General features: G+C 41.6%; 2 protein-coding genes across 8 annotated transcripts in view; one reads left to right on the forward strand and one right to left on the reverse strand.

The window, feature by feature from the left end:
- The window catches only part of LOC119017640, a 189,350-nt gene that overhangs the window by 32,776 nt on the left and 128,922 nt on the right, over window positions 1–27,652 (forward strand). The window contains exon 3 of one of the 7 annotated variants that reach the window (XR_005074504.1): window positions 20,954–21,242. The exons of the other annotated variants lie outside the window; for them this stretch is intronic. The gene's annotated coding sequence lies outside the window, so the exon portion shown is untranslated. Of the gene's footprint in view, window positions 1–20,953; window positions 21,243–27,652 lie in introns of those variants that run through there. 7 annotated transcript variants of the gene reach the window in all.
- Window positions 191–27,586, reverse strand: lmo1 (LIM domain only 1). The gene is made up of 4 exons (XM_037094454.1): window positions 26,924–27,586; window positions 11,574–11,787; window positions 2,123–2,248; window positions 191–701 (listed from the first exon to the last, which is right to left on the reverse strand). Exons 1-4 carry the CDS (start codon window positions 26,943–26,945, stop codon window positions 596–598), a joined length of 468 nt encoding a protein of 155 aa, XP_036950349.1. The 5' UTR covers window positions 26,946–27,586; the 3' UTR covers window positions 191–595.

Consider the following 27,652-nt stretch of genomic DNA (forward strand, 5'->3'; position numbering starts at 1 on the left):
AGAACTCTGTAGAACGTAATAAAACTTGTTTTGTTGCATCATGTTTTGAAGAAAGTCTTCAAATATATTTTTCCTCTTGCAAGGCGTTTTACAGCGTTGCAGTTTCTGGAGTCATGATTACATATCAACACGTGGGCCAATCCCCGTCAACAACTTTGGTTTTGGTACAAGAGAAAAAAACTCACTATGAACATTTAAGAATCTTTAATTCACACTAGTAATAAAATTGCATTACATTTCATAAAATAAATGTTCCAGTTTATATATACAGAGAAAACAGACTGTACATACCCTCCAATGAACCATTTCTAAAAGGAAAAAAAAACTAACCGGAAACAAATTTCACAAAACATACAAGCAATACAGTGCTCAGCTAAGCAGGCACAACTGTACATCAAAATTTGTAACTGCTCAGTGTTGGGGTGTGGGAGGGGCAAAAAGTTGAACATTTACAATAGAGTCCTTAGGGACTGATAAAGGGGTCTTAAAAAGTATTGCAGGCAAGCAGACAGACGCTTGTCTTTATCCAAGTGCAGCAGAACATCCATCTTGTGTGTAAAGTGTGGAGCCGACTGTTGCTGCCACGACGTTCCGACTATTGAACCTGTGTCTCAAAGCTCCCGTTCAGCTGGCCCTCCTCATAGTCCATTTGACACAAAATCATGTTGTTTTTTAGGAAAAACTTGTCCCCCACGCAAAACCTGTTGGCAGAGAAAAACATACAAAGACAAAAATTGTTAAAAAACACAAAGACGAGTACTATTGGCATCATGACAAAGTGGTCTGTGTGCGTGTGTGTTTGTTTGTGTGTGTGTGTGTGTGTGTGTGTGTGTGCTTGTGTGTGTGTGTTGACTGGCTGACTCTGCTCTCCTCTGGCAGGGAAAATGTTGCATTTAAGATCAGCAGGTAACGATGATTCTGTTTGATTGCCCACATTTTGGTCGGAGATGTTTTACCTGACACTGTGCCTCGTCGGTTTCAAAGCCTGTTTTGATGGCCATCATGAATGTGTGGCTTCAAATAAAAGTAGATTAAAAACCCTATCATTTCAAAGCAAGCAGACATGAACGCTGGCACCCAGTGAAAGGCAGGTCAACTCTCCTCGGCCTGGCAAAAAAGGGCGCTGGCGCTGTGGCATAGTTTCCAAGGAAACTCTGCTACGGGGTTAGCTTTTAACACACCAGTTTGGTTCTAGTGCTCGAGACTGTTTTTTCCTCTGAAGTCAATTGAAGAGGGAACATAGCACGTAGCAGACTGCCCCGCTGATGTTCTTCTCAATGCTGCTGTTTGTTTGTGTGACACAGTGGCGACAGCTCCATAATGTGACTGAAGGGGAGTGAAGATAAGAATATAACCGAGCGTAGCTTGGCTTTAGTAATGAGCCAGGCTGGTTAAACAGCCATGGCAATAGTGTGCCAGATGAGACCTGGCTTCATGTCTGCCAGCTGAGAAGAGAGACTGCAGTCATAATTCCCTTACAGCAGGTGTTCACTATGGTAACTGAATCTGGCCTGCAGAAGGTTAATGGGCTTGTGCTGTGTGGAGGAACAGGGTCACAGCACCCCTGACAAGCATGCAAAGGACGTTCTGCTCCCAGAGTGGTGCCATTACTGACAGTATATTAATGGGAAAAAGCAATATTTGGGTATGTCATATTCTGTGTGGATCGTACCATAGGGTTTGTGTTCACTCCAATTTCATCATAGTTCCTATCATTAAGAAAACACCATTTCACACCTGTGTGGGTCCGGTCTCCCTTATGCCGCAAACACACCTACCTTTGTAGCTCCCGTACTTTCTGATTTTACATCACCATGGCTTAAAATATTTACAGAGCTTGCCACAAACGAGGACAAAGTGCTGGCAGTGTGTCACAGCAGAATTAATAAGCAGATCATTACGGACACAATACGACAACCTTTATTTCTTCAACATGTGAGGACAATTCACATTTTTTTTTCCACGCTTGATCAGCGGTCTGCAATAACATAATAACACAGAGAAAACTCTGCTGCCTGCACCTCAACAGCTTCTCATATTTAAGCTATTGGCCATTTCAACACGTTCATGTTTTTTTAAAAGGCGATGTTGTTGTTGCAGTTATGATCCCCCCCATTCTTACCTCTGGTTACAAAGCTGACAGGCAAAACAGTCCAAATGGTAAACATTATCTCTGGCTCTCATCACCATTTCAAAGGCTGGGATCAGTTTACTGCAGGCTGCACAGTTCCCCGTTGTACCGAAGAGCCTGAAAGACAGAGGAGCACAGACAGAGATTAACCCACCTTCCCTTTACCTTGATGCAATAAAAGAGCAAACAAAAACGTACCGACAGCAAGAACAATAGCAGGGGGACAAAATGCTGCAATGGAGGGGAAAGAGGGTAAAATGGAAACGCGTTGAATGCAATGCACAAATCTTTCTTGGCACCCACTTGGTTTTTTTTTTTTTGTTAATGAGAGTCACAAACATAGATCTTAATTCTTGGCTAATGATCTAATTAAAATGATCACATGGTTTTAATCTTCTTCTTCAAAAGAATTTCCCCCCTCGTGCATTACAAAAGCAGCGAAAAAACAGATCTGAAGCAAAGCATTTTTGAATTGTTGAAAGTTTTCGTCTTTCATAACTAAAATACCTAATGAGTCTATCTCCAACCAAAGCCAGCTGGATTTTTTACATGAGAGGATACGTTCTATAATGTAGTCGTGAGTTCAAAAGATTTCTGTTACGAGGATTCAGTCTCAATCCCTTCGCTCTCTTTTTCTCCGTCTTCTGCTTTCATTCATCGAGGGAGCCGGAGACAATGATGAGCGATGTAACCTTGAACAGTTAACTAAATGTTTCACGGCGAACACACTCGCTGCTCAAACCTTGCCGGTGCTTGTTTAGGCTTATTAGATAGGAGCCAAATGATAAAGGTCACAAACAGAGCAAAAAGGCACTGGTGTAGAACTTTTTTTTCCTGCTCAAAGCAAAGGAACCACAAATGCTTTTTCCCAGTCAGATTTACATTTTCATTTTCCGAGCGCCTGCCCCTATGTTTAATTTGGAGATTCTGGGGTGCAGATAGATTTATATATTCTGCAGGAGGAGAAGGGCCGTTTCACAGCTTTGCAAGAGGGGATAAGGCAACGGCAGATTGCCAATCCAACAGTATGTTAAACACTTTTCCCCTCCAAACATGTAGGGCTTCGACAGAGGAGTCACATTGTTGATATTCTGCCTCGTTTATGCTAGTCCCATTCAGTTGCTTTCACCTTGTTAAAGAAAACGTCTATCCAGCAGGCCTGCTTCTAATAAGGGACCACATTGCCCCACAGGAGCAGCAGAGACAGACAGAGGGAGAAAGGTTGTTATGTTCCATGAGAGGGATTCACAAGGTGTTAAACAGAGGCATTGTTACAAGCGCTTACTGTTTCTGTAAATACTCCATGTTCTCATACAGTAGACATCTGCCACCCACTGGGCACTCTCTAGCACAAATAAGTTGCCTTTTTTCCCCCACAGGGACCTTTTTAAAAACCCTTTTGCAAATATCTAGAAAATTCTCACACATACAGTATTGATCCAAAAATTGACCACGCATCAGTGCTCCAGAAATTGGCCTTGTTCCCATTACAGCATATAGGCTTTCCAGCACATACTGGCAACTCTGATGTCTTTGTTTTCTAATATGATTGAATAAAGGTCATTCTTTTACCTTTTGTCCCCATTGGGTTAGTGGTGGGTGATCTGATGATCAATTTTAAATGCATCCACAATCTACTTTTCAGGTGAATGGTAGAGATCAAAATATGTATTGTTCTCTTACTTTTGTATCCAAACTTCACAAAACCTTATTGACTGACAGATGTGCACTTTGTGCACTCACTGACAGAGTGATGTAGGTGCTACAATGCAATGTGAGTTTTACTTAGCAACATGGCAATTGTAATGCAATATTGTGTCTTAATAGAGAGGTGTAATTATGCCCCTTCTGGTGTACTCCATAGCATCTTATTGTGGAAACAATTCTACAGTATTCAACAGGAAGAGATACATTTAATCCTGCTTGATTGGTCCCAAACACGCATTTGTCGATTTTTAAAAGATAATTTTGAAAGTCAAGAAACCCGCAGTTTTTTGTAGAGACAATATTGTTTTGTTTTGTGTAAAACTGCTCAGTGATCTAAATCATCTCACTCAATAAACATTACAAATACTAACCTGGCTGCTGCCTACATACAGAAAAAGTTTTGTGACAGGTGACAATCGGAGCTGCAAGGAGAGTTACTCAGTTCTGTGAGCTAGCTAATATTTGGCTTGACAAGTTTCTGGTAAGCTTTAGAAAGGCTTCACTTGGGTGTGTAGTCTATCTAATTGTGTATTTTTACACTCTTATATTTTCATTTTCTTTAAATTGACAAACATCCTATGTGCAATTAAGGGCACTAATGGGATACAAAAATGAAACACTACCCTATCATACATGTTTTTATTGAAATAATGAAATAAGGGGCGTGACTTCACCACTTTACGATACAAAAGGAGAAATACAAAGGGTATTTCAAGTCTCACTATAGTTTTCAAAGCATTTCAGTATTAAAAAAAATATACATTTAATTGATTAAATAGATTGTGATTTTATGATTTTATTTATTTTATCATACTTAATGTAATCCACTGCCTCACTCCTGCTGCGTCATCATTACTGTCCAACAGCAGGGCCTGCTCCAGGTTTCACCACATCTGAGCTCTGCACTGGACTGAACGGTGTGCGACCCTTCAATGATGACTTTTTCTCTCCCTCGGGGAGCCACAACTATGAAAGGGCCCAGAGAGCCTCGGTCACTTACAGAGTCTGACATGCACACACCTCTAACAGCTCGTGGGATTATTCTAACCCATCTCCATTACACCCCGCTGGGCTGTGGACATGGTGCTCACTTGATACATACAGGTTGTGAAAACGCTTCATGGGGAGCTCAGCTTGCTGCCGACACTAAGTTCTACGTTCAGTCAAAGCGGTGTGTGACACCTGTGGCTACTTTTCACCTCCCAGCTACATCCATGTTCTCTATAAACAAATAATCAAAAACAAAACAAAACAAACTGTCTACTGAACCTCTTTTCAGCTTTGTTGTGAAACAAATATTTTTTGCTGCACTGTTTACAGATGCAACCACAGCTACTCTTGCAATGCCATACATTCACTTGACATAAAACAAATAAGAATATAAACATTACTACCAAAATACTATGAAAAAAGATTTTTTTTTTCCTCTGTAATAATTGCTACAAATATACTTTCAGCTTTATGATATTTGCTTGAGCATTTTCTGGTAAATTCTCATGAGATTTACAAGAGCCACAAGGAAGTTTGTAGTAGCAGGATTAGATATAAATTCATCATAAAACTAAAAACAGATAAATGGAAAGTATGATTAGAGTTATTATTATTATTATGAACAAACCATTTCATTTGTTTGTTTCTGTTTTTTGTTTTTCCTCTTGAAATTTAATTTAAGCTTCAATTAACAGTTTTATATCATTAAAGGCTGCAACTAAGTAAGTATTAACAGTAGCAACATCCATATCAACACGATATCCACCTCCACCTGCTCCACCCTGCTGAACCCGCTCTCTCTCTTTCTCTTTCCTCCGGTTGTGTTTGTTTGTATTATTCTGTGCATCTTTGATTTGTTTTATTATATCATCATGTAAATCTGCTTTTTGTTCCCCAATAGGTATTTTATTACCCACTAATGAATTACTAATGTGCTGAAGATTATAAGAAACTTAATGTGTAATGTTTTGAATAACAGTAACATTTTTATTCTGGTGGAGGATCATCTGCGGCCAATAGAAATAGTTTTGTAATCAAGACCACTACTTTATGATTTCTTTTCTGAGCTTAGCGATCTCATAGAAATCCCACCTCTGAGCTGAGCTCTTCTTTGCTGGCAGAGTGGAGGTTCAGTATCAGGATCAGTCCAGGAGCTGACTGCGTAATGAGCTGCTGTCTTTGTAAATCAGACGCTGAATACACACAGATTGTGGTTGCCAAGTCAGTGCACATTTCTGCACCATTTTCTCAGGAAACCCGGCCTTAAATATGTGTTGAGGTTGTTTTCTTTAGAAAATTAGCTTGCCAAAAAGGAAACACAAGTGTTCCACTTCACGTCTTTTAGGTGGAAATAGTGAAAATGAAGCTACACCACCGTGGCATGTTCTTTACTGACACTGGTCCCTCTTTATCACCCTGACATTCGCCAAATCACAGAGAGAAATCCTGTTATTTACTATCGCTGACAGAAATGTTGGCAAATACACAAAAAGATGTCTTCCATTTTCACCACAATAAGAAAAGTTGGAGTGTAAGACATTGCATTGGATGTGGCTGCCTCCCATTCGCACCGTTCTCCAGCCAACAATTGATGTGTCTGGGTTATAACGTGGCATCAACATACGGCTTAATTGGGCTCCTCGTGCTAAGAGGAGATTACAGCATGAGAGAACTGTTCAAACACATTACACTCTTCTCCTCCTGCTCCTCTGAAGCTAAAAGCAACCAGAGTTGAACCACCTCTGCAGCAGTCTCATGAGTAACAGCTGAAGTGGAGCCACGCATAGTAAGAATGTTTCACACCAAATTTGATCAAACTGAGAGTATGCAACATACTACCATAGAAGAAGAGGTGTGACACAAAGTTGAACTGGATAAGGCATGAAAAGGTTAAAAATCAAGGTCGCTAATGAGGACTGTAATTATGTATTCAATAAAAATGTCCTGATAAATTCATGTGTGTTGTTCATCTACACAAGAGAAACAAGCACTCCAGTTTTTTTCTTGATGCGCTTCACAGCACTGAAACAGTGCCTTCAAAAAACATAGGTTGTGGATTACCATTGAAAAATATTAATTCATTTCATTTACAATAGACCTTTTGTTTGAAAAGGCTATTTTCTACAGAAATCCCACGTATTGTTCTGACACATGTCCTGTATTGTACAAGTGCAGTGGCTCATGCACTTCAATTTCCCTGGTCATTTGGATTAAATAAATCAATATTCTCAAAAGGAAAGTGGGGGTGGGGAATCCAACATCAACACAGTTTTCAACATTTCTATTTAAATTGAGTGTGAATGGTAAATGTGTGTGTGTGTATATATATGTATGTGTGTATATATATGTATATATATATATATATATGTATGTGTGTGTGTATATATATATATATTATTGTTCAGAGCTGCTCGGCACATGAAGCCCATCAGTTTTTGTCGATCAATCATCAGCATTGTGCGCACAAGAGGTCCTCTTTTTATTCAGTTTACTATCAGGGTATGAGAAAGTAAAGCAGCAAATACATCTATTTGAGAAGCTAAACTTAAAGAATATCGAAAAACAGTTACTTGATTATCACAATAACAGCCCTTTATTTTTGTGTCCTTTTGATTAATTGGCAAACAGTTCCTGCTCTGAAGAGTTTTAACAGCGGTAGGTTAATTACTTCAGGTCTGTCCTCTAAATCAGATGTGCCCAAACCTTTCCCCATTGGCCACAGGCCAGAAGCAAGCACCTATTGTTCCGTATTATTAAATTACCAGATATTTGACTCCCAAGTTCCCTTAACTAACTCAGATTGTGAAATAATGTATAGTAAATAATTAAGAGGACCTATGTCTGAAAAGGGAGCTTTTACAGCAGAACAAACTTAAAACAACATAAACAGAAATACAGACATATATAAAGAGATACATAGATACTTTTTTTAAAGTACACACAAAAGACATGTGGCGGGCCAAGTTAAACCATACAATGGGCCAACGCCCCCCACAACGGGAAGAAACATGAATACTATTTTCATTATCGTTATTTGAAGCACTTTAAATATGCCTTCGTAAATGAAAAGATCTTCATAATATAATTGCTATGCCCGCCAAAATTAGTATTAAGTATAAATCATGTTTTTTTCTAATGCCAGCTCTTACATGCACTATATGACAACATATATCTCTAATCCCACAGTATCTTCAATGCAAGACGACTCCCACACTCTCTAAAAGAGCTCCTATTTAGTAGCTAAAATGTTAACTTTGTGGGTTGTTGGGAGCAGCGTTGGATGGCAGGAATGTAAAGAAGCTCGGCTCTCCTTCCTCTGTTATTGAGTTATTACAATGGGTCTTTAGAGAAAAGAGGGCCTTCTTTAGTTCTTTCAACTTGCTGCTTTGCTAACTTCAAACCCTTAAAGCTCCTACAGTGCATCATCTGCCTCTCTGTATTGCTTCCCTCAGATTGGGCTGTGGCTCTTGAAGTTTTTCTACCTGTTCTCTGAGCTCTTTGAGACTTCCCAGCCTGCACAGGGGGTTTGTCAGATTTCATAAAAGGGAAAGCTGTTAATGCATGCATCGCGTGTTCTGACCCTCCCCAACACTTGTGTCTTTTTGAAAGTTTAAACCGTTCTGTTCAGATCTGCCTTGCCCAGAGAGGAAGAGTAACTGTTACAGGAGGAGAGCGATTGTTTTACTTGCTGGGGTAGTGAAGAGAGGACACATTTGAAAAACAGTCACATCCAGATGGGGCTATCATCTTCCCCCTGCTATTTCACTGGTTTGTGGATAACTTATAATGTTCATTATCTTGAAAACGTTTTTCCTCTTACAGTTAATTATACCCCATTTTGATAAGTGGATGACTATTATGTCCTCTCTAATATATGAAATAGAAGATTAAATGATTTCAGGCTTCAAGTCCTGATGATCACACCATGACTAGATTGTCAACCCTCTGGTGAAGGCGTACGATCCTGTGCCCTAGACATAAAGGAAACGCCTAATTAATCTATTATTCTCATGAATAATGAAAGAGTGTGGCCATGTACCTTAAAAAAACCCACTCCTGATAGGAGAAAGGGAGCATCAGGGACGTTAGACACTGAACTTTATGTCGGTGCAGTGGTTTAGAGGGCACGGGAGGACGCCGTTTTAAGGTGTGTGTGCTGTTAGTGCAGTGTGTGTGTTGAAGTGTAAGATTCAGGAAAGCGTGAGTGCATTCAATAAGTTGCTAATGCCACTGAAGGACAATCACAGATGGAGCTCCTATAATAATTAATGTGAGCATGGCAGGGTTCCAAACCCTGGGAAATAACCAAAGTGTGTTTGATCCACCCGCTTGTCTTTAATGAAGTGCGGGGAGGCTAATTCAGCGCACAGCTTTAACTTCATTACTGCAGGTGAGGGGGAGCTTTCGTCGTCTTACTACACAGAAAGGAAGGAATGAAAAGGAAGCCGGATGGAAACTGCATCACCTACTTTCAGATACTCTCAAACTGCCTCCTCTCTATACGCAAGGCAAGGTTTTTAATTTGTTCCATAATAGAATTCATCTCAAGCATCTCCAGCCATTAAGTGTTCAGCATTTGTCGCAGGCTGAAGAGCAGGCGAGGGGGATGGATTTCATTAGGCAATCCGGGGCAGCAGAGGAGCATGGAAAGCTCTCCCCTCCTCCTCTTCCCTTTTTATTCTTATTTTAGTATTCCTAACTCTTGATTTCATATGTCATTCTCAGCTTTTCATCCCTTCCCTGACCTCTACGTCTTACTGGTCTAATGTGCGAGAAAGCTTTTCCTTCTCCCTCCACAGTGCCAGTTAGGCACTTATGGCTGTGGGGTGGGGGGGGGCTTGGGGTTGCTGTCCTTTCAGCAGATGTATTTTACCAAGTGAAACTCTGAGCTTCATCATTTTTGCCTTCTCTTGGTCATTTGCCCATTTATTATTACCTCATCTGCACCATCTGCCCCTTCTGGGGGCAACATCACGTCTTAGTGGACCTCTCACTGCATCTTAAAAGCATTAACTGAGGGTGGAAACTGATGGATGGTAATGGCCTATCTCAACGTAACGTCCCTAAGCGCCACTCAAGTGGGCTGCGGGCGTCTTCCAGGTCAGAGGAAGAGCTGACGTATAAGTGAGATGTCATGGAGATACATGAGTGAGGTGGCAAGAAAAAACAAGTTGATTAACACTCCCTTATTTGTGTGATACAAAATGATGAATTTTAACCAGGATAATGAGCTGATACAAAACCAAGTGTTAAAACAGCAAGTGGCAATAAACTGGGAGTATCACTGAGTGAGTGAAGGGACAAGTAGGCAGAGGGAAAATGGAGTAAAGGAAAGGGGGAAGGACAACGCAGGACAGGGAGTTTTAGGAGGGGGGCCTAGGGCACTGGCATCCCTAAGTTGGCCCCAGGGGGATTCCGTCTAAGATAAATGGTAGGATCTCATTGGGAATGTGACTTAACGCCCAGGAAATGGTCATGTTTAATTTAACAAGCAGATGGCAGGGGCATCTGGGGGGGGGGGGGGATACACAGAGCCAAAGACACTGATGAAGCAACAAGCCTGCCTGGAGGTTTCTCACAGCCTACAGCTCTGGTGCTATAGAGAACCAGTCTACTCCATGACAGAAGTCATGATGAAAATATCACAAATGAGCACTGTGAAAACAAACATGTAAGCTAACTCGGCCCAGAGATACATGATATAAGATACTGTGATATTTTATTATCAGGTATTTGTTGTTATCAGTGTAATTATAGCGGATAAGTTGAGATATTGATACAAAGCCAAATTGCTTTCATGGGCGTAACAAGTGTTGCATCCACACACCGATACTGTAGGTAACAATAAGCACCTTTACAATTTGTTCGTAACCGCCAATAAAACAGAGAAGAACAAGAAGGTAGATAAATAGATAAATTAAGCACACCAGTGTAAAGATTCAGTCATGAGCCCTGTATGTGGGTTTGGAGAGGAGGGAAAAGGTAAACGAGTTTCAACACAACAAATCTTACTTGAGCTTGTGAAAAATCATACATTTTTGCTCACTACAGCGTAACTACCATAAACTAAAGGTTAACAACTTCTTTTTAAAATACAAAGATGTGAACTTTTTGGTTATCTTATGGGAATCAGCCAAGAAACAGGTAAAGTATGTTTGTTTGGTATGGACCTCAACAATTGTCTCATAATTATGATTTTTTTCCCCCATAATTCCCGCTAACTGTGAATCATTTCATAATTGTAGCATTGTTTGTTTTTTAATGTATTCGGCAGCCTAAAAGACTACTGTAAATGGCAACCAAGCTTAACCCACTGCTCACTTTAAATCAAACTGTGACTATGCCTTTTGTTTTTTTAGTTCTACAAGGTTTAAAGCAACAAAATGTGGGGTGGAACTGCTCCTAAAATACCCAAATGTTGTTTTTCTGCCTGTACACTGTGTTTGTGTTGAAGCTTCACAAAACAACACAGCTGCAAAAGAATATGACAACAAGCTCTCAAGATATTAGGTTTTGCCGCGGTGAAGTTCTAACACTGAGGAATCTCGTGCATGATTTAGATTGATTTTATCTGTGTTTCTGTGAATGGGAGCCACAGGAAGCACACACTGAGAAACCAAAGCCAAACTGTACCAGGAGGCAAAAAACAAAACCTTTGTGATCCTTTCATGTCCCACAGCTCTTGGGATGGCATGGCTTTTGTGTTTGTTGTGAGTGGAGAGAGGTGATTGTGTGTCTTGCTTGCCTCAGGTAGTCCCTGCGACAGAGGATGAGGTTGGCTTTCGTATAGAGGGTGGAGCCCACCTCCCCCAGGCGGCAGTCGCAGCAGGCACATTTGAGACAGTCCTCATGCCAGTATTTGTCCAGGGCCTTGAGCAGGTAGCGGTCTTTAATCTTGCGATTGCAGCCAGCACACCCCTTCTGTTTCCCTTTGGGCTGGACGGAGAGCATCGGCACACCTGTAGTGATAAGGAGACAAACAGCCATGCGTGATTTACGGCCTGGGAACACGAGTGACTTTTCATGTTCTCTTTTTTGATAAGCTGGCTGCTTCTCGAGGCGTCTAAGCCTGGCCTCGCGCGCGGCCACAGCACACTGCCTACCTGCTTCATATGCATTAAAGAAAACATTCTTCCATGTAGATAGGCACACAGGTCACATTGGACTACAAAGCCCTGGCTTGCTTGTTCCACTAAGAGCATGCTGTAATACAAAAGTTACATGATCACTTGCAGCAGGTTCCGGTGGAAGGGGCATGTCTCTCGTGTTGCTGATGTTTATTTTGCCTACTGTGGTACTTACAGCGAGCTGTGTAGTACGTTAGTTACCTACCATTTCATCAAAGCCCATTTCCCTCAACTGTCCACAGCTGTAAAAGCTCCTCGTGGGCTTTGTTTGGTATAGATTAACATTAACCTTTTAAAAAGCCTCTGACCACAAAAACGTTTCTACCAGACCCCAGTGAGATATGTTATGGCCTAAGTGCCTTTTAGCATACACTCACTGTCTGTGTTGCACACACACACACACACACACACGGGGACATGCAGACTCACACACACGCATTTGCACACACACAAACCACAGGCACACACACACAGTGTTTCCTGCTCAGAGCATTACAGCCTCTCCTCCTTTTACACTTATCTGTACTCATGTGTCTGCGACGAGTGAGCCTAAGTTACCAAACTCGCAAATTGCCCTGCTGTCACGCAGGTCCCCTTTAAGCACGCCTTTTAGCCTCCTAAAGGACAAATAAAGTCCATTTAATAACTGCACTAAACACTAATAGTCTATGTGTGGTTGACATTTGTGTTTGGACTAAAAGCCCCCCTCAGGCCACTGGTGGTACAGAGGCAGGGGTGCGCAGCTCCCCTCTGTAGCACTAACAGGTCTGCCACAGCTGAAAGCACAAGACAACAGCTCTTAAGACACTCTCTCACACACTGAGCTATTGATCCATCTAAAAGAACACACAGTGGACGCCACTTGCCACTCCACTTTCAAAACACATTTCTCTCTCTCCCTCTCTAAAAAAAAAGACTGGACACTCTGCATCACAGGGGGTTAGGCCAGCATTTTGTATGTGTGGGTATCCATAAAGGCCCATTTTAAACACACGTTGTACTGAGTTTTATAAATGTCAACGTTTTAACAGGTATTGCACGGGAACATTTTGTCCGGAGCAGATGAAGTTTTTATTTTCATTTCCTTAGTGGAAGAATATGCACAATTGTTGCAGTGTGATGTTAAGTGTGAATTTTGGTGGTGGGGGGGTCATTCTATAGTAGGAGCTGCCATTTTACAGTAACTTCTGCAGTTGGCCCAGTGATAAACAGAACCTCAGTTGGTAACAAGGGACTGCTTCACTCTTCACTCTGTTATTCTCCACTAAGCCTGTCAAGTTCATTCTCTTTCACAAAAAACATTCTACCACTTTTCAAAGGAGAAAAGAACATTTTCTCTCGCGCGCGCTGTCTCTCGCATATGTACACACACACAAACTTTGTATCTGCACGCCTAAATAGACTCGCAAAGTACCTTATTGTAACCAGATTTGCTCCGCAATTTTTGGCCATGCATACATCAATAACTCGATGAATGTAATATAATTAGCATTTCCTCTTTAAAAAAAAAAAAAGAGGTGAAAGAAATAGGAGAGCTTGTTAGTCAAATTTACGGCTTGGGTTTATATGTCAGTAAGTGCTCCGATGGTGTTGAGCCATCTTATTTCTTTATCAGAAGTGGAAAGGAGAGGCTCGTTGGTTCAGTGCAGGCGATGGGAGCCATCAATTAGTGTTCTGCCTGCCCTCCAGCTCCCTCACCTCCCTCCCTCCCCCCTAAAACAGGCCCCTTGAAGCTGGCGCATTAGGATCACAAAACCTGCTATAAATACCAATGTTCAGTGTAAATGAAGCTAAAAAGCTTCAAATTCAAGCCACACTGGCTAAGGGTGGACTCTTCTACCTGCATTTCATGGCTTGTTAGGGGAGCTCTCTGCAGGTATGCCAACAGTGCTCGCCTGACAGACTTCTACAGAACTAAAAACAGTCTTAATGAGGAGAGAGAACATGCCTGTGTGTGTGCGCGCGCGCTCTTGTTTAAAGAAAAAGGAGTTGCTGCAATTCCCTCGGGGATCACAAAAATCTTTAATTTGCCTTTTATGACACCTAATTAGTTATTCTACTCAAAATCTTTGCTTTAAATAAGAGAACTAATTATATAAAAAGGTCGTTCCTCCACCTCCAGAGAACTACTCCTAATTGGTTGAGACCACTGCCCGCCTCACACTCCTTAAACACATCACGTGTGTGTTTTACATTATGTTTGAAAAGGCCAAAGCTTAACCCATTCTGGAATAGCTGCATGCTGCTCACCCCGCTGTTGGATGCACACTTAAAAACCCTGCTCAGCATCATCTAAGTGACAAGACTCCCCTGTCTGTGTTTGCAGTTCATCTGACATTCATGTCTTCACGCATGGTCCTTAATGTAAGAGAGATGTCTCAATGGAGGAAAGGCCTGGAAACCAGTATGCACATGCCTCTGATGCCTCTTCCTTGAAGCCATTGCAGGGAACAAACACGGGTTTGATGTTTTCTACCAAAGCAGCCTCTGGAAAACATCTTTAATAGCAGTGTAGCGAGCACAAGCCTTAAAACCTACTAAACAAAGAGCAGTGACAGGGAGAAAAAAAAAATGAGCGTGTAAAGTAAATGTCTTTTCAATTCCCTTAATGCCACAAGACATTTTCTTGCACCTGTCACCACTCCCGGCGCAATGTGAAACTGTGGAGTAGAACAGAACCTCCCATGCTTGCCACCTCCCCGAAAGAAAAAGCTGCATTATGAAAGGACGCAGCCGACTAGGAGGCAGCCTCCACTTAATCCAATCCATTTAACAGATACAAGTGCCACTGACCTTCCAGTGTCATTTGATGTCACCAAAAGCATGCCTCTCCACATCACGATTCATTCTCCAACAAGGGATGCATTTTGTCCCTCAAAGTGGAGAGACAGCACTTGCCCTGCCAAATATCCCTCCTGAGAAGGAATTTAATTTGCCATTAGGACTGTGTGTAGAGGCCTGTCATCTCTGCCTTTCTCGATCCATCTACTTTCTTTGAGATTGTATCTTTCAAGAATATGTACAGTTAGTTTTTCTCAGCCCAAGCAGTCTGTCAGAGCATGTATTTTCCATTATAGAGATAGCATCCGATTTCTATGTTACCCCATTTAGACTTCCGTCTTTACGGCTATCAAAAAAAATCACATCAGTCTGCTAACCTTTTTTTTTTTTTTTTGATACATTTAAGGTTTTGAAGGAAAATCTGCTGTTGGGAGCACTCAAGGAAATGTTTGATATTAGAGAAATACAATTATCACACAAACCCACATTTCCTGTGTGAGTGCATGAACAGATGATTTAAGCTACAACTGCTTTTCCTGTTATTATCACTGAAATATTCTTTTTTTATACAAGTGAGCAGGTGCTTGGATGTTATGCTGCAGGATGTACAGTGGTTTCCTATGAGTCCCTGAGCCATCCGCCATGCTGTGTCATGACATGCAGACTCAAATGACAGTGGTTATTGCCACAGCATTGATGGCTTTGGTGTACAAAATCAGGAAAAAATTATAATCGTAAAAATAATTAATCTGCCAAATTGTTAACTGCTCTCTCTTCTATTACACAGTTTTTCGTAGGGCTGCGACCAGCAATTATTTTCAATATCGATTAATCTGACAAGTACTTTCTGGATTAAAGCTGCTTTAAGTGATATATTTTTATTAAAGTAACTGTTGAGTAGCTCTCTATTCCAACAATAATCACTGTATAAAGTCAGCAACCCATGTCTCTCCTCCTCCCACTCATGCAGTAAAAGAGAAAAGAAAATGTTGGTATCCCTCCCCACTTTATCCAATCAAGACCGAGAACTCCAGAAAGAGGTGGTGCTGTCTGCTTGTGAACATGCCGATAGCAGGATCCTCCTGTTTGCTGCTCTGTCTTGCAGTTACTGCTGCGACTTTACATGTTGGTGTAGAGAGGAGGGAGGGTTAGGATTAGGACAGGAAGTTAACCAAATAGAAATAGTGCTGTCAGAGTTAGTCAACCAAAACCCGAAAATATCCTGTTTACTGTAAGAACAGCTTCAAGTCTTTAAAAAGAACAATGGAAAAAAAAAAATGACTAAACTTACTTTTCTGTCAGGCGGCTATCAGTCAAAACCCAAACATATTCAGTTTCAAATGATGTTAAACTGGGATAAGGACCAAATGTAATTAGAGACGCTGGAATTTGCATGTTTGCTACATAAATTATCCAACTGATTAATTGATTATTAAAATCATTCCCAAATAATTTTAACCTTGATTTACTAATCGATTAATTTACTGGTGAACTGACTTCCGGTCTCAATTGCAATTTAATGAAATTGAATGAAAACGAACTCACAAATTCAGGGTGTGCTTCACTACACCACTACACACATGGTCCCAATGGAGCAGCTGCTCTCACAGGCACTCAGCCTTAATGGCAGCAGGAACAGTTACATCTGATTCTGTTTCTTTTCCTTTTTTTAAAATGTCTTTTGATCAATTAAAAGCACTGACGCCATGGTGTGATGCAGACTTTCCCGGTTCACGGGGAGGTAAAGGATCTTGATGAGAATCACTCGGCCTTTCTAACACATGGGGGAAAGGGAGGTGGGCTTTCAAGGAGGTGGAAGCTGGCCCTGGGTGGGCCTCCTCTCAGGGGCCCCTATAATTCCAACTCCCAGCTGCAGCAAATGAGAGACTGTTAGCCATCATCGGCCTGGTGAATTCACACACTGCGATGCTTAGGGAAATTAGATACTACACTAGCAAATGATTGTATTTAGCTGGAAACAAGTGCATTTGTCATAATCATCGCTCAATTTTAAACACTCAGTAGCCTATGATGCTACTGCCACTGCTACTATTATATTAAATTATATTATATTACATTTAATTTCCCCCCTTCAATGGTAAAAGACAAGATAATATTGACCAGAGGAAAGTCAAAAATACAGTGTTGGTACTGTACCAGAACTCTATGGAAGACTTCAGTGTAGACCCTACTGAGGCTGATTTAAACACCGCTCTTTTATATTTCAGCCACCACTGTAAATGCCGTGGCCATGGCAATCCCAAATAAAATTTGTCCTCAGGCCAAGGTGTCTGCCACTAAGGTTAATAGGGATCTCATGCAGATGTCTTGCCATTGTGTGCATGAATCAGCCCCTTTCATTCAGCTTCCGTCATCGCTGTAATTGAGCCCATAGACGGCGATTCTCTATTGCCAAGACAAAATACAAGACATCTGGTAATAATATCAGCTGGAATACACATGCCAAATGAAAGCGGACTGATGAGTGTATTCTGAATGATAAGCAAAATAAAGACCACTGAATCACTGTGTGATCACTGTTCCTATCCTTAGCTGGAGCATATGCAAGGAGTGAAAGAAAAGATATGCATGAACACACACACACGCTCACAGAGAGAAACTCTCTCTCGCTCCCTCTCTCTCAAATAAGCTAGTTTTCTTACAAGGCCCAAGTCAATAGTACATTTCATACTGACTGTGTTTTTTTTTTTCTTACAGTTCGCTGTAAGAGCCTTCTATGTTGCTATACCGAGCGCTACATTTCCAGATGGTTGTCTATGAATGCTGGGGTCTGTGAGGTGATTTCTGGGACTGTATGCATGCTATGATTATGACATAATTAACACCCACAGTAAGTGGGAGAGCGAGCAGACAGGGCTGGTGCGGATGAGGAGGGGACTGTTCATTAACAAGATGCACTCTCTCAAACTTTGCAGCTTGCTGTGGCTAATAAGCCCCGGTGAAACGGAGCCCAGCCGTCCCTTGCATTGACCCTGGCACTGCCCAGGATAAGGGAGGGTTTTGTCTCCTGGAATAATTGCTCTTTTCACATGTTACAAGTGTCCTGACCCCCACGGTCGGCAGCCACTTTCCCTACCATAATTACTCCTGATCCGCTCCAAATGAGTCAGCCGCATTAGGGCTGCAATAACACTGGCCCAGCTTCAAGCGCGGCATGGGGAGTCTCAGCAGAGCAGCCTGGAACAGGACTGCCTTTTCTCCCAGCCCACGGTCATTTCCATCACGTCAGAGGTGCATTTCTTACACTTGAAGTCAGCACGAAGGCCCTGGGCCCTTTTCTGAGGCTTACAGAAGGCATTGTTAGCTCCTGGTGCTCACTACTCACTGTGGTTTGGCAGCAGTCTCCATCCCAATTAACGGAAAACTTCATTAGGGTGTTTTTCCACACTTTTCAGCCCCCTATTATTTTTAATTTATTCACATGGGGTTAATTAAAAGAAATGTATCACAGAGATATGCAACAGCTTTCTAATTAAATCCATTGCTGCTTTTTTTTTTTAAAGACATGAAACTGGCAGAGTTTCCAAATTATTACAGAAGGCGACTTGTTCCAACACTTGGTTGCTCGGTAGTAGGGTGAGATTAGAGCTCGGCAAGGTAAACTGTCAACAGCAGAACGAGAGCGAGAGATGGCGCAAGAAAACGAGAGTGAGGGAATAAGATGAATGGGGAGGAGGAGAAAAGACACAAACATTCATGGTTTTATCATGCCCCAAATAAACCCATTAGAGCTCTTAAAGAGGGAGGACTGTCAGAGCGTTGACAGAGCAAGGGGTGGATTTGATATTCTATGTAGCCAGTAAGATGTTGGGCTCTGTCTGTTGCTTAGTTCTTTCAAACCCACTATCTTTACCAATTTTCATTCAAGTGCAAGATGACAATAAACAAGATGTTGCATGCATCTTCATCATTGATCCTCAAAAAAAAAATCCGTCTACTCTCAAAACTACATACTTTTAAAATTTGATGGACGAGGCAATCTTATCTGCCACTTCCTGATCGCTGGCGAATAAATAAATAAATAAATAATTTTTTTTTAAAAACACAAAACAAGCCATTAGACCTGTCACAGCCACCTTCCGCCATCCGGAACAGAATAATGCACAAACACTTTTAGTCTACATTAAAAATGCATTTAGAGAGGAATAAATGTAGCCCTCTAAAGTTTGTGTCACTCATGAGGTCAGGAAGTGATGTACAAAATCCTCCCCACACCCCAGCAATTACTGCGCACTTATTATTTCAAAGGATATGCCAGGAGACAGGTGTGCCATTCAGGGTCCTCAGTGTGTCGAAAATGGAAGGGAAGAAGGAACACCATACTGTGGCGCACTGTGTGAGGCTCTTTAATCTTGAATAATGCAAATTCCCCACAGGGGGCACTTATTTGGCAGCACAGGCCTCTAATGTCATTCAACTCCCACACCTGATGGGGTAAATAATGAGGGAGGTTGGTTGGGTGCAGTTAGGGAAGAGGGGTTCATGAAGATTGGGTGTGATGTCATGGTAAACTCAACCTGCCTCGCGTTAGCGCAGCCTATCCCTAAATCTCACAAGAGAGGAATATTGCAGATGACGTTTGATGTTTCATTAAGAAGATTGCCTGCTTTTAATGAATTCCTTTTAACACTTTTATATTGCCTCATAATATCAAGACTGGCTCCCTTTTTCTACAGGGAGTAATTCTGGTTACTGGCTAAAATCAAATGGCAATTCAACAGACGACTGGTCAAATGAAATGAAATAAAATGAAATGAAAGAGGTGTGATTGGAAAAGAGAGGGGCGGGGAGGGTCTATGGTCGTAGGAACAAGTTCCAGTTAATGCTGAGGTTCAGTGTGAATGTGTGTGGACGGCGGCTGTCATTTTGCCTCTGAATTCGCAGTTGCAAACATCATAGCTGAGCGCTGATTAAATCATCAAACTTCAATATCCAAAACCTAATCTACTAGCTTTAAGAGGAAAAGAACTACCCACCCCCCTTCCTTTAGTCACAGACTTTAATTAGCTATTTAAGATTTGATTTACTGAAGGTCATCCAATAAGAGATTAGTTCTCAGCAAGTCGGCTCTTATTTAAGAGAAGGCACCCAAGGCGTTTCTATTTACCAACAAGATAGCTGTGATATCTCAAATTGTGAAGGCTCAGTCCTCCTCTGTTTGTCTGGATTCTTGAGCTGAATATCAGCTCGAACGAGCCGTTTAATTTGCTCTTGTTTGAGCTAAATAAATGCATGTGGCGGTTTGTTTTGTGGCAGAAAATAGCCAAGTAAAGGTCTTATTAGGTTGTATATATCGTATGTGAATGTCCATTAAAATGTAAGAACTGCAGTTTATACAGGCCTAAAACGTTAACAGTTGTCCAGTGATGGATTGTTTTAATGCCTAAGCAAACTAAACAAACTGTTCATGTTCATGACTGAATAGAGTGAATAAACAAACTGACATTAAAGGACAGCGCAGTTTCATACTGTTCTACTTTGTTTATATGTGGCAGACCCTGCCACCTTTCCAGTTTCAAACAATGTTGTGGGGACCTCATTTTCCACTGAGAGCAGCTTGTTTATTTACTTATGGAAAAGCTAAATATTGATGAATTTGTATTGTCACCTCATTATTATTGTAACTCTAACATTTCTGAGGGCTAATTTCTTCTCCCAAACTACATATTGGCCCTTTAAGAGCTAAAAAGAAAAATAAATATTGCAAGAGTAATAGGGTAGAAAGGTGGTTGAGAGACATTTAGAGTTAAACAAGACTGAAAGTCTTAAAGCCCCGCTAGCAGCCCCTAGAGGTGGTGCTGTTCCTTTCCCCCATAAGAACAAAGTGTCTTTCACTGACCAATCACCAGTGCCATCCTCAGAGCCCCATACTCACACAGGAAGGGCTAAAAACAAATGAAAAGATGAAGAATTCCTGCTGACACTGTGAGAGAATACAGCAGGCCCCTTCACACTGCTGACTTCTTAATCTATATGATTGCAACCACACAGACTTATATTTCTGCAGGTGTTTGTTTGACTGTGTTAACACAGACCAGCGCTAATTAAACCAATCAGCACTTGAATAACAAGTCTTACAAGCACACGGATGTACGTGAAAATTGTTATCTGCTGCCCTCACGCACGTGTTTCACATGTTTGACTGCAATGGGAAATTCCACGAAGCTGTTGAAAGACTATCATTTTCTTCTTGCAGATTTTACCCGTGAACATACCCCAAAAATCCTGCATGTTTGAGGTGGAGCTCCCTCCTCTCTACCACTACAAAATCACACATTCACACTAGATCCAGGCCGAGGAATCACTTACTTACTTATTGCTGATATACTGATATTGGTGTGTGTGCGTGTGTGTGTGTGTGTGTGTGTGTGTGTGTGTGTGTGTGTACATATATGTATAGCTTTTCCACCAGAGAGCACTGATAAGTTTATTTTTCAACATGTAGTGTGTCTTGTTTGTATCTTGGTCACATTTAAAAAAAATAAATAAAATAAAATAAAATAAAAAAAAAAAAAAAAAAAAAAAAAATATATATATATATATATATATATACATATATATATCTGTAAGTCTGTATAAAGATTGCTTGTTCGTGTTGTGTTTTAATGTAAAAAAATAAAAATAAATACAAAACAAATATTTATTTATATGTCCTATCAGATCAGAACTCTAAAAATATCGACATTGGTGTTGGCTTTAAATAGCCACTATTGTATTAAACGATATGAGTATACTGCCTTTTTATTTAAATGTATATGCATTAAGGGACCTGTTTAATACTGGAAGAAGAATTGAAGATCTTCTTGCTATAAGACACAGGAGGCATTAGAAGGCATCAGTGCAACTATGAATATTGAAATGGCACATGAATAATCCTCTGTTTTCATCAAATAAACATAGAAACAGTCTTGTTGTTCTTCTGAGCATATAATCATTTCAGATATGTCAATATGTCACATCAGTCATGTCATTTTTACCGTGCAATAAAGATGCAGGAGGGTTTTTGTGTGGCAGCACATATGGCTGAATATTGTCACATTAAATTGTGTGACTTAAATATGTAAAGTATGACATAAATCCTGGCAGTGTTATTGTGTTGATTTCCGCAAAGTCTTAATGACACAAAGTGCTCACAATGTAACAGGTGACATGTTATTTTATCACTGCCGGTGGAACATTGGAGGTTTTTCGTCAGTGGCATTTTTTCTGAGCACCTTCACACTTCACAGCTGCCACAGAACCATCTCTTGGTGACATTGTAGTCCTGACATCTCCTCCTCTCAAGAACTTTGCCGCATGTCATGCCACTTTCTCCACCTCTCCTGTCTTCTTTACTAAGCCCGTGATGACAGAAGAAAGGCGAAACGATCTTCCGGAGAGCAAAGAACGAGCGTTACAGAGTGCGTCAGAATGCCAAACAAGTCAGAACGCAGAGCGCACGATAGGTAAACAGTTGAATAAATACCTTTATGTTTGGGAAAAAAACGGAGGATGTGTGCACGTGTGTTTGCAGAGGCATCGATGTATGAATATTTCTTTTCCCCGCGTCGACATAAGTGTAGTCAACAGCAGCTTGAGAGAGTTAGCATTGCAGGGACAAGTGAGAGGGAGACCTGCTTCCAACAGGTTCAGAGAGACGAATAACAACATACAATTGTATATGGTGGATAAACTAAAGCCGAATCACATGTTGTTGATAGATATGGATGGCAATATTTTTCAACTAGGTTTGAAGTTGTTGTGGTTTGTGTTCTGCGGGCGAGAATAGTTCTGTACATGTCGACATTACTTCTGTGCACTTTCTGCCTTTGTCTTGGAGCTTGCAGGTGTACACGTCGGGTTCTCCGAGGTGGTTCCAGATAACGATTCGTATCAACTTGTCAGCATATTTGTGGAATTATAAAAGGTTTCATTCTAACATTTGGACTGATGTGTGTGTGCCCTTGCAGCTTTCTTATTTGTACACACTTCTTAATGGCACTTACATCTCTGCAGCCTTCGCCATTCTTGCACATGACTCAACACCATACCGAAAAGTCCTCTTGACATTGGAAAACAAACCAAAAAAACCAACAAAAAAAAACATTTGGAGTGTTTGGACTGCAGGAACAGGGGACGTCCGTTCCCTGTCATGCATGTGGTGGCCAGATTTCGTGAGAATTTGTCTGATAACATGGCTAGCATGTGGCCTCTGGCGATAATAAAAAGGGATGCTCTTACAGCTCAAGAGTGCATAATTGAGTTTGTGTGGCACACTGATGAGTGCAGCCATTTACATCGAAGGCAGGTGGGCGCGCTCGCTAACACGTGTCCCCCAAGTCTCAGTTCAGTCCCTTTGAATTCCACTAAAATTACAGAAAATGATACACATCTCGAGCACTCGTAGATGTGAAACAATCAGGACTGATAGGGATCCGGAGGGCTAGTGGTGACAGACGAAATTATCTCCTGTGGGAATTCTGCGTTGGTAAGATCAGGAACAGATTAGGCGGAATTAAACACATCTGAAAAATGGCATACATGGGATTTTGCTGCCAGGTTGAATAATGCAAACAGCATTAGTCTAATATGAATCATTAAAGCAATGAGGGTTAAAAAAAACTTGTTGGGTGTCAATGCAGTTGATAACGTCATCATCACATCTGTGTCAGGGACGATTAAAACTTTAATGTGTCAGTGCTTTTTTTGTTATGTGTCTGCAAACACAAAGGAGATTTTCCTGCATTCATTTCTGCACAGGTTACTAAGTCTCCTTTGACCATCTTATGTTTAAGACAGAATTGGAAAAAGTACTGCAAATGCGAGTCCAGGTGCCTGCAATAAGGCTTTCTTTAGAAAAAAAAAATATAAAAATAAAAAACGGTGGTGACTTATCAAACGCAGCCATGTGTTTGTAATATTGTTCAGGGCCCAGAGCACAAAAACCAGACGTAATTTCAATATTTGAAATGGGCAAGTTTAATTTTGAAGTAAGCGCAAACCAATAAGCTGAGAAAATAGCAAATACGGGGGAGCAAATTGCATTCCTTTGGAAAAGTGAAAAGACTTAAAGAACATATAAAAGTAATCTCCAGCTGGAAATTAGAAATCAACCCTCAGAAAGCAAATAACAGAAAAGAAATATTACTGTCCACTTTCTAAATCAATATAACATCGCTACAAGACAGTATTACCATGGTAACACCGGTAAAGAATGAAGCAATTCTTATTATTTCAAAATAAAAATCGGAGCCTGAAGCCCAAGTTTTATTACAGCAGCCGACAGATCACCAGTCTGCATTCATGTGAAGCATTGCTTTTCAATCACATGCTTTATGAATGTACAAATTTCACTGGACAGGATGATAACAGGGTCATAAATTAACAAGCAAAGGTAACCAGACATTTATCAGTAGCTGGAGGATTTTTTTTTTTTTTTCATTTTATTTCCGTTTTCTGCTGAGATATGATGTTTAGAGTGTGCTGGAGTTGTGTTAATGTTCAGCAAAAATATGCCTTCAGTGTGGACTCACTTTCTTCTCCTGCAGTCGGCACGAAGAAGGAGAGTAAAATGGCTGAGTTGCTTCTTTTTCAACTCTCAAATTAGACACAAATTGGAGCCTTCATATCACGGGGTGGAATAAAATGTTGACACTGAAGAATTGGTACATGTGTTGCCATTCATTACTAACTATGACCCGCGTATTAGGTCATTTCACAAAGCGGTGCCTGTTCTCCTTTAACAGTCGTCCTCCGTGCTCTCAGGCTCAGCGCTGTAGATGATAGCATGGAAGTTAATGACTGCTTCACGTGAGAACACGGTGATCGGTTTCCGACGTGTGGCGGACGCAGGCGATGTGAGCAGGTGGCCACACACGACATGAAACCAACACAGGCGGCATTTCATGTTTGGTCTTTGTAAGTTACAATTGAAGTTACAACAGATGGCAGGAATTCTGTGTTTTTTTATGTTTTGACTCTGGGATCTGATTCGTAGCAGGCAGATTTTCTCAATGGAGCTAAAATAAGGGGCGGGCAGGGGTGGTGGGTAGTGGATCGGGGAGGGGTGCACAGAGATTCATTTCTGGTTATTGCTTTTGTTGCACAAATTGTTGCCGACTTCTCAGAGAGAATACGGAGTTCAAAAACAGCCTGCCAAACAAACAGCAGCAGCACTGTGTTGCCAACTGAGGATAGCAGGCTTTGAACACGAGACCAGACAACGCTGATGATCGGTTTTATAGGCCACATAAGGACTGAAATATGAACACTTCAGCAGCACGCACGCCCGAACACACACACACACACACACACACACACACACACACACACACACACAGGCATAGTAGGGAATCAATCACGACAAACAGACATTAATCATACACCTGTGTGGCCACCCAAAACACCGACCCCACACCTCCCTCTCTGCATAAACACACACTTATTCCTGCGGGCACTAAGTGGATACATTAGACAAGAAGGTTCGAATTGACAAGCCTATAACTTGAGAGCCAATAAACGCTAAGAGGCACCACAATGAGAGAGACCAGATCCGAGCAGCTCTGTTGACAACCTGGCCAAAACGCTGGAGCTGCTGGTCGGGACCAGCAAATAAAGGGTGAAGCTTTTAGGCAATGAGCAGCAGGTGATCTCAGCTTTTCTGCAAGTCCTAATGCTCCTAAAAGCCACTCTCCCTGGTTCTGTAATTGGGCATCAGTAGTTAATGTAGTATTGACTGCATTACATGCTCCTGTGCATCCTTTCCCACTAATGCCATTTGCATCACCTTGTACATTTACCATATTGCTTAGCCAATAACTGTTAAAAGCAATCTGAATCATGAATCATATGGGGGGGAACTTTTAGCTCGACAGACATCCAAAGGAGACAATTTACAGTTGAGTTAATTTAGGTACATTTGCAGCACAACATGGATTCAGCCAGACAGACCAATTTATGTCTCTGCCGCAATCCTTTCATTGGCTTTAAGACGCGTAAGTGAAAGGATGCTCCGCTAAGAGATATGAAAGATCCATTTTCAAACATAAATAATGGGTCACAAATGCATCCATTACTTTTTAGAGGGAGGAGGAGGCAGATGAGGAAGAGGAGGAAGGGGGTGGGGGGTGGGGAAGGGAACCCAGGATAAACTCAAAAAATGTGAAAAAGCTTTATGCTGTACTTTGAGGAATAGCACATCAAAAATGTGCGTTAGGGTTAGTGGAGGGTGTCTTTGTGGCGTGTCAGCAGGTGGTCAGCAGAACAACCCCTCAAAAATACTCACAGAGGAAGAAGTGTCAGGAGGGAGAACAACTTCACCCAGAGCCCCTTTAAATATTATCATCACGTTGTATTAACACACACACACACGCACACAGCACCATTTGGACCCTAAAGTGATCACATGCACTTGCACATCCCCCCTACATCGGTTTTTTTTTTCTTTTTCTTTTTTTTTTTTTTTAAATCCAGAAAAAACGGGGACGTCATTAGAGGCGAGTTTGATTTAAATTAAAATTAATTAGATTGCCTCACCCATTAACCTAAATACATTGAAATAGATAAGTAATGCGAGTTGGGCCTATTTGCGATGGAAAGTGAGCGAACGCGGCCGCTATCCATAATTTGCAATCAAGTTAAAAGCACTCTGCTGTCATCTCCCATCCCGCGGTGATGTCAAAGGGCTGCCTCGCTAACTTCACAGACGCAGGAGAGGAGAAGAGGAAAAAAAAAGCACTTAAGAGAAGGAGGGAAAAAAGAAAAGAGGAGCCACATGCACCGCAGCAGCGTCTGTCTGTGGAGTGTCCTCAAACTAAAAAAACAAAAACCAAAAAAAAAAAAAACACAGCGCGTCACACAAAAGCTGCTTTAAATAAACACGCTAAAACTACAGTTCGCTGGGGGTTTATATTTACGGCGACGCGAGTGCACCTCAACTTCACGGTGCAGAAAAAGCAAGCCACGGTGTTCGGCTTTCATCGGTAGAAACAAAATAAATAAAGAAAACACGGACCGTGTCTCCGGCTACACGGAGGCTGGTAGAGCCGATGTCGTGCGGAGGCTTGCGGGTGCGCAGGGGTGTCCTGGAAACACTTAATGTGGTGGTTGGGGGTGGGAAAATGTCAGTAGTTCGCCGTGTTTAGTCCCCAGGTTATAGCATCCTACGGCCGGGGAGGATGTTACTCACCCTCTTCCTTGTCCAGCACCATCGTCCTGAGGAACGAGGAGTCCTTCCCCGGGCGATCCGTCCTCGGCTCCAGCAGGCTGCACCGCTCGCTCCGCTCACAGCTTCTCCTCCTGGAAAAATGGCTTTGAAAACGCGCGGCTGACAAGACTACGCCTCGATAAATCAAAAAAAGAAAAAAAGGAAAAAAAAAAAACCCCTGGAAAGATGAATTGCCGTCTGCACGTTTTTATCCCCCTCTTCTCTCCCTTTCCTCCTGTCTCCTTACCCCCCCCTATCAATAAAAATTCACACACAAGGAATACGGTGCAATACGCGGCGAGATCCCCCCTATCCGGACCGAAGTGCAACGCAAATAAATCGCGATCAAACAGCGTTGGTTGCTCTTGATAAATTCCATGCGAATGGAAGAAGAAGGAGGAGGGGAGAGAGAGAGGGAAAAAAAAAACAGGCAAAACAATGAAAAGCGATATAAATCTAGTGTCGCCTTGTCTGTGAAGTGTGCACACGCGGACGGATCAGACGCGCAGACTGAACGGCTGAGCTCTCCCCTCGCTCTTAATATTCTCCCTTTCTCGCTCTCATTTGCTCCGAAACGGCAACTATACTCAAACAAATCCAATTGCAAAATGTGACAACTGCTAAGAGCGAAAAAACTCACGCCGCCCGCTCTGCTCGGTTTGTGTGCCGCGCTCGCCTCGGCTGCTACTGAATAAATGCGCGCAGTTTCCA

The sequence above is a fragment of the Acanthopagrus latus genome, chromosome 4 (assembly GCF_904848185.1).
Source record: "Acanthopagrus latus isolate v.2019 chromosome 4, fAcaLat1.1, whole genome shotgun sequence".
Taxonomy (NCBI): domain Eukaryota; kingdom Metazoa; phylum Chordata; class Actinopteri; order Spariformes; family Sparidae; genus Acanthopagrus; species Acanthopagrus latus.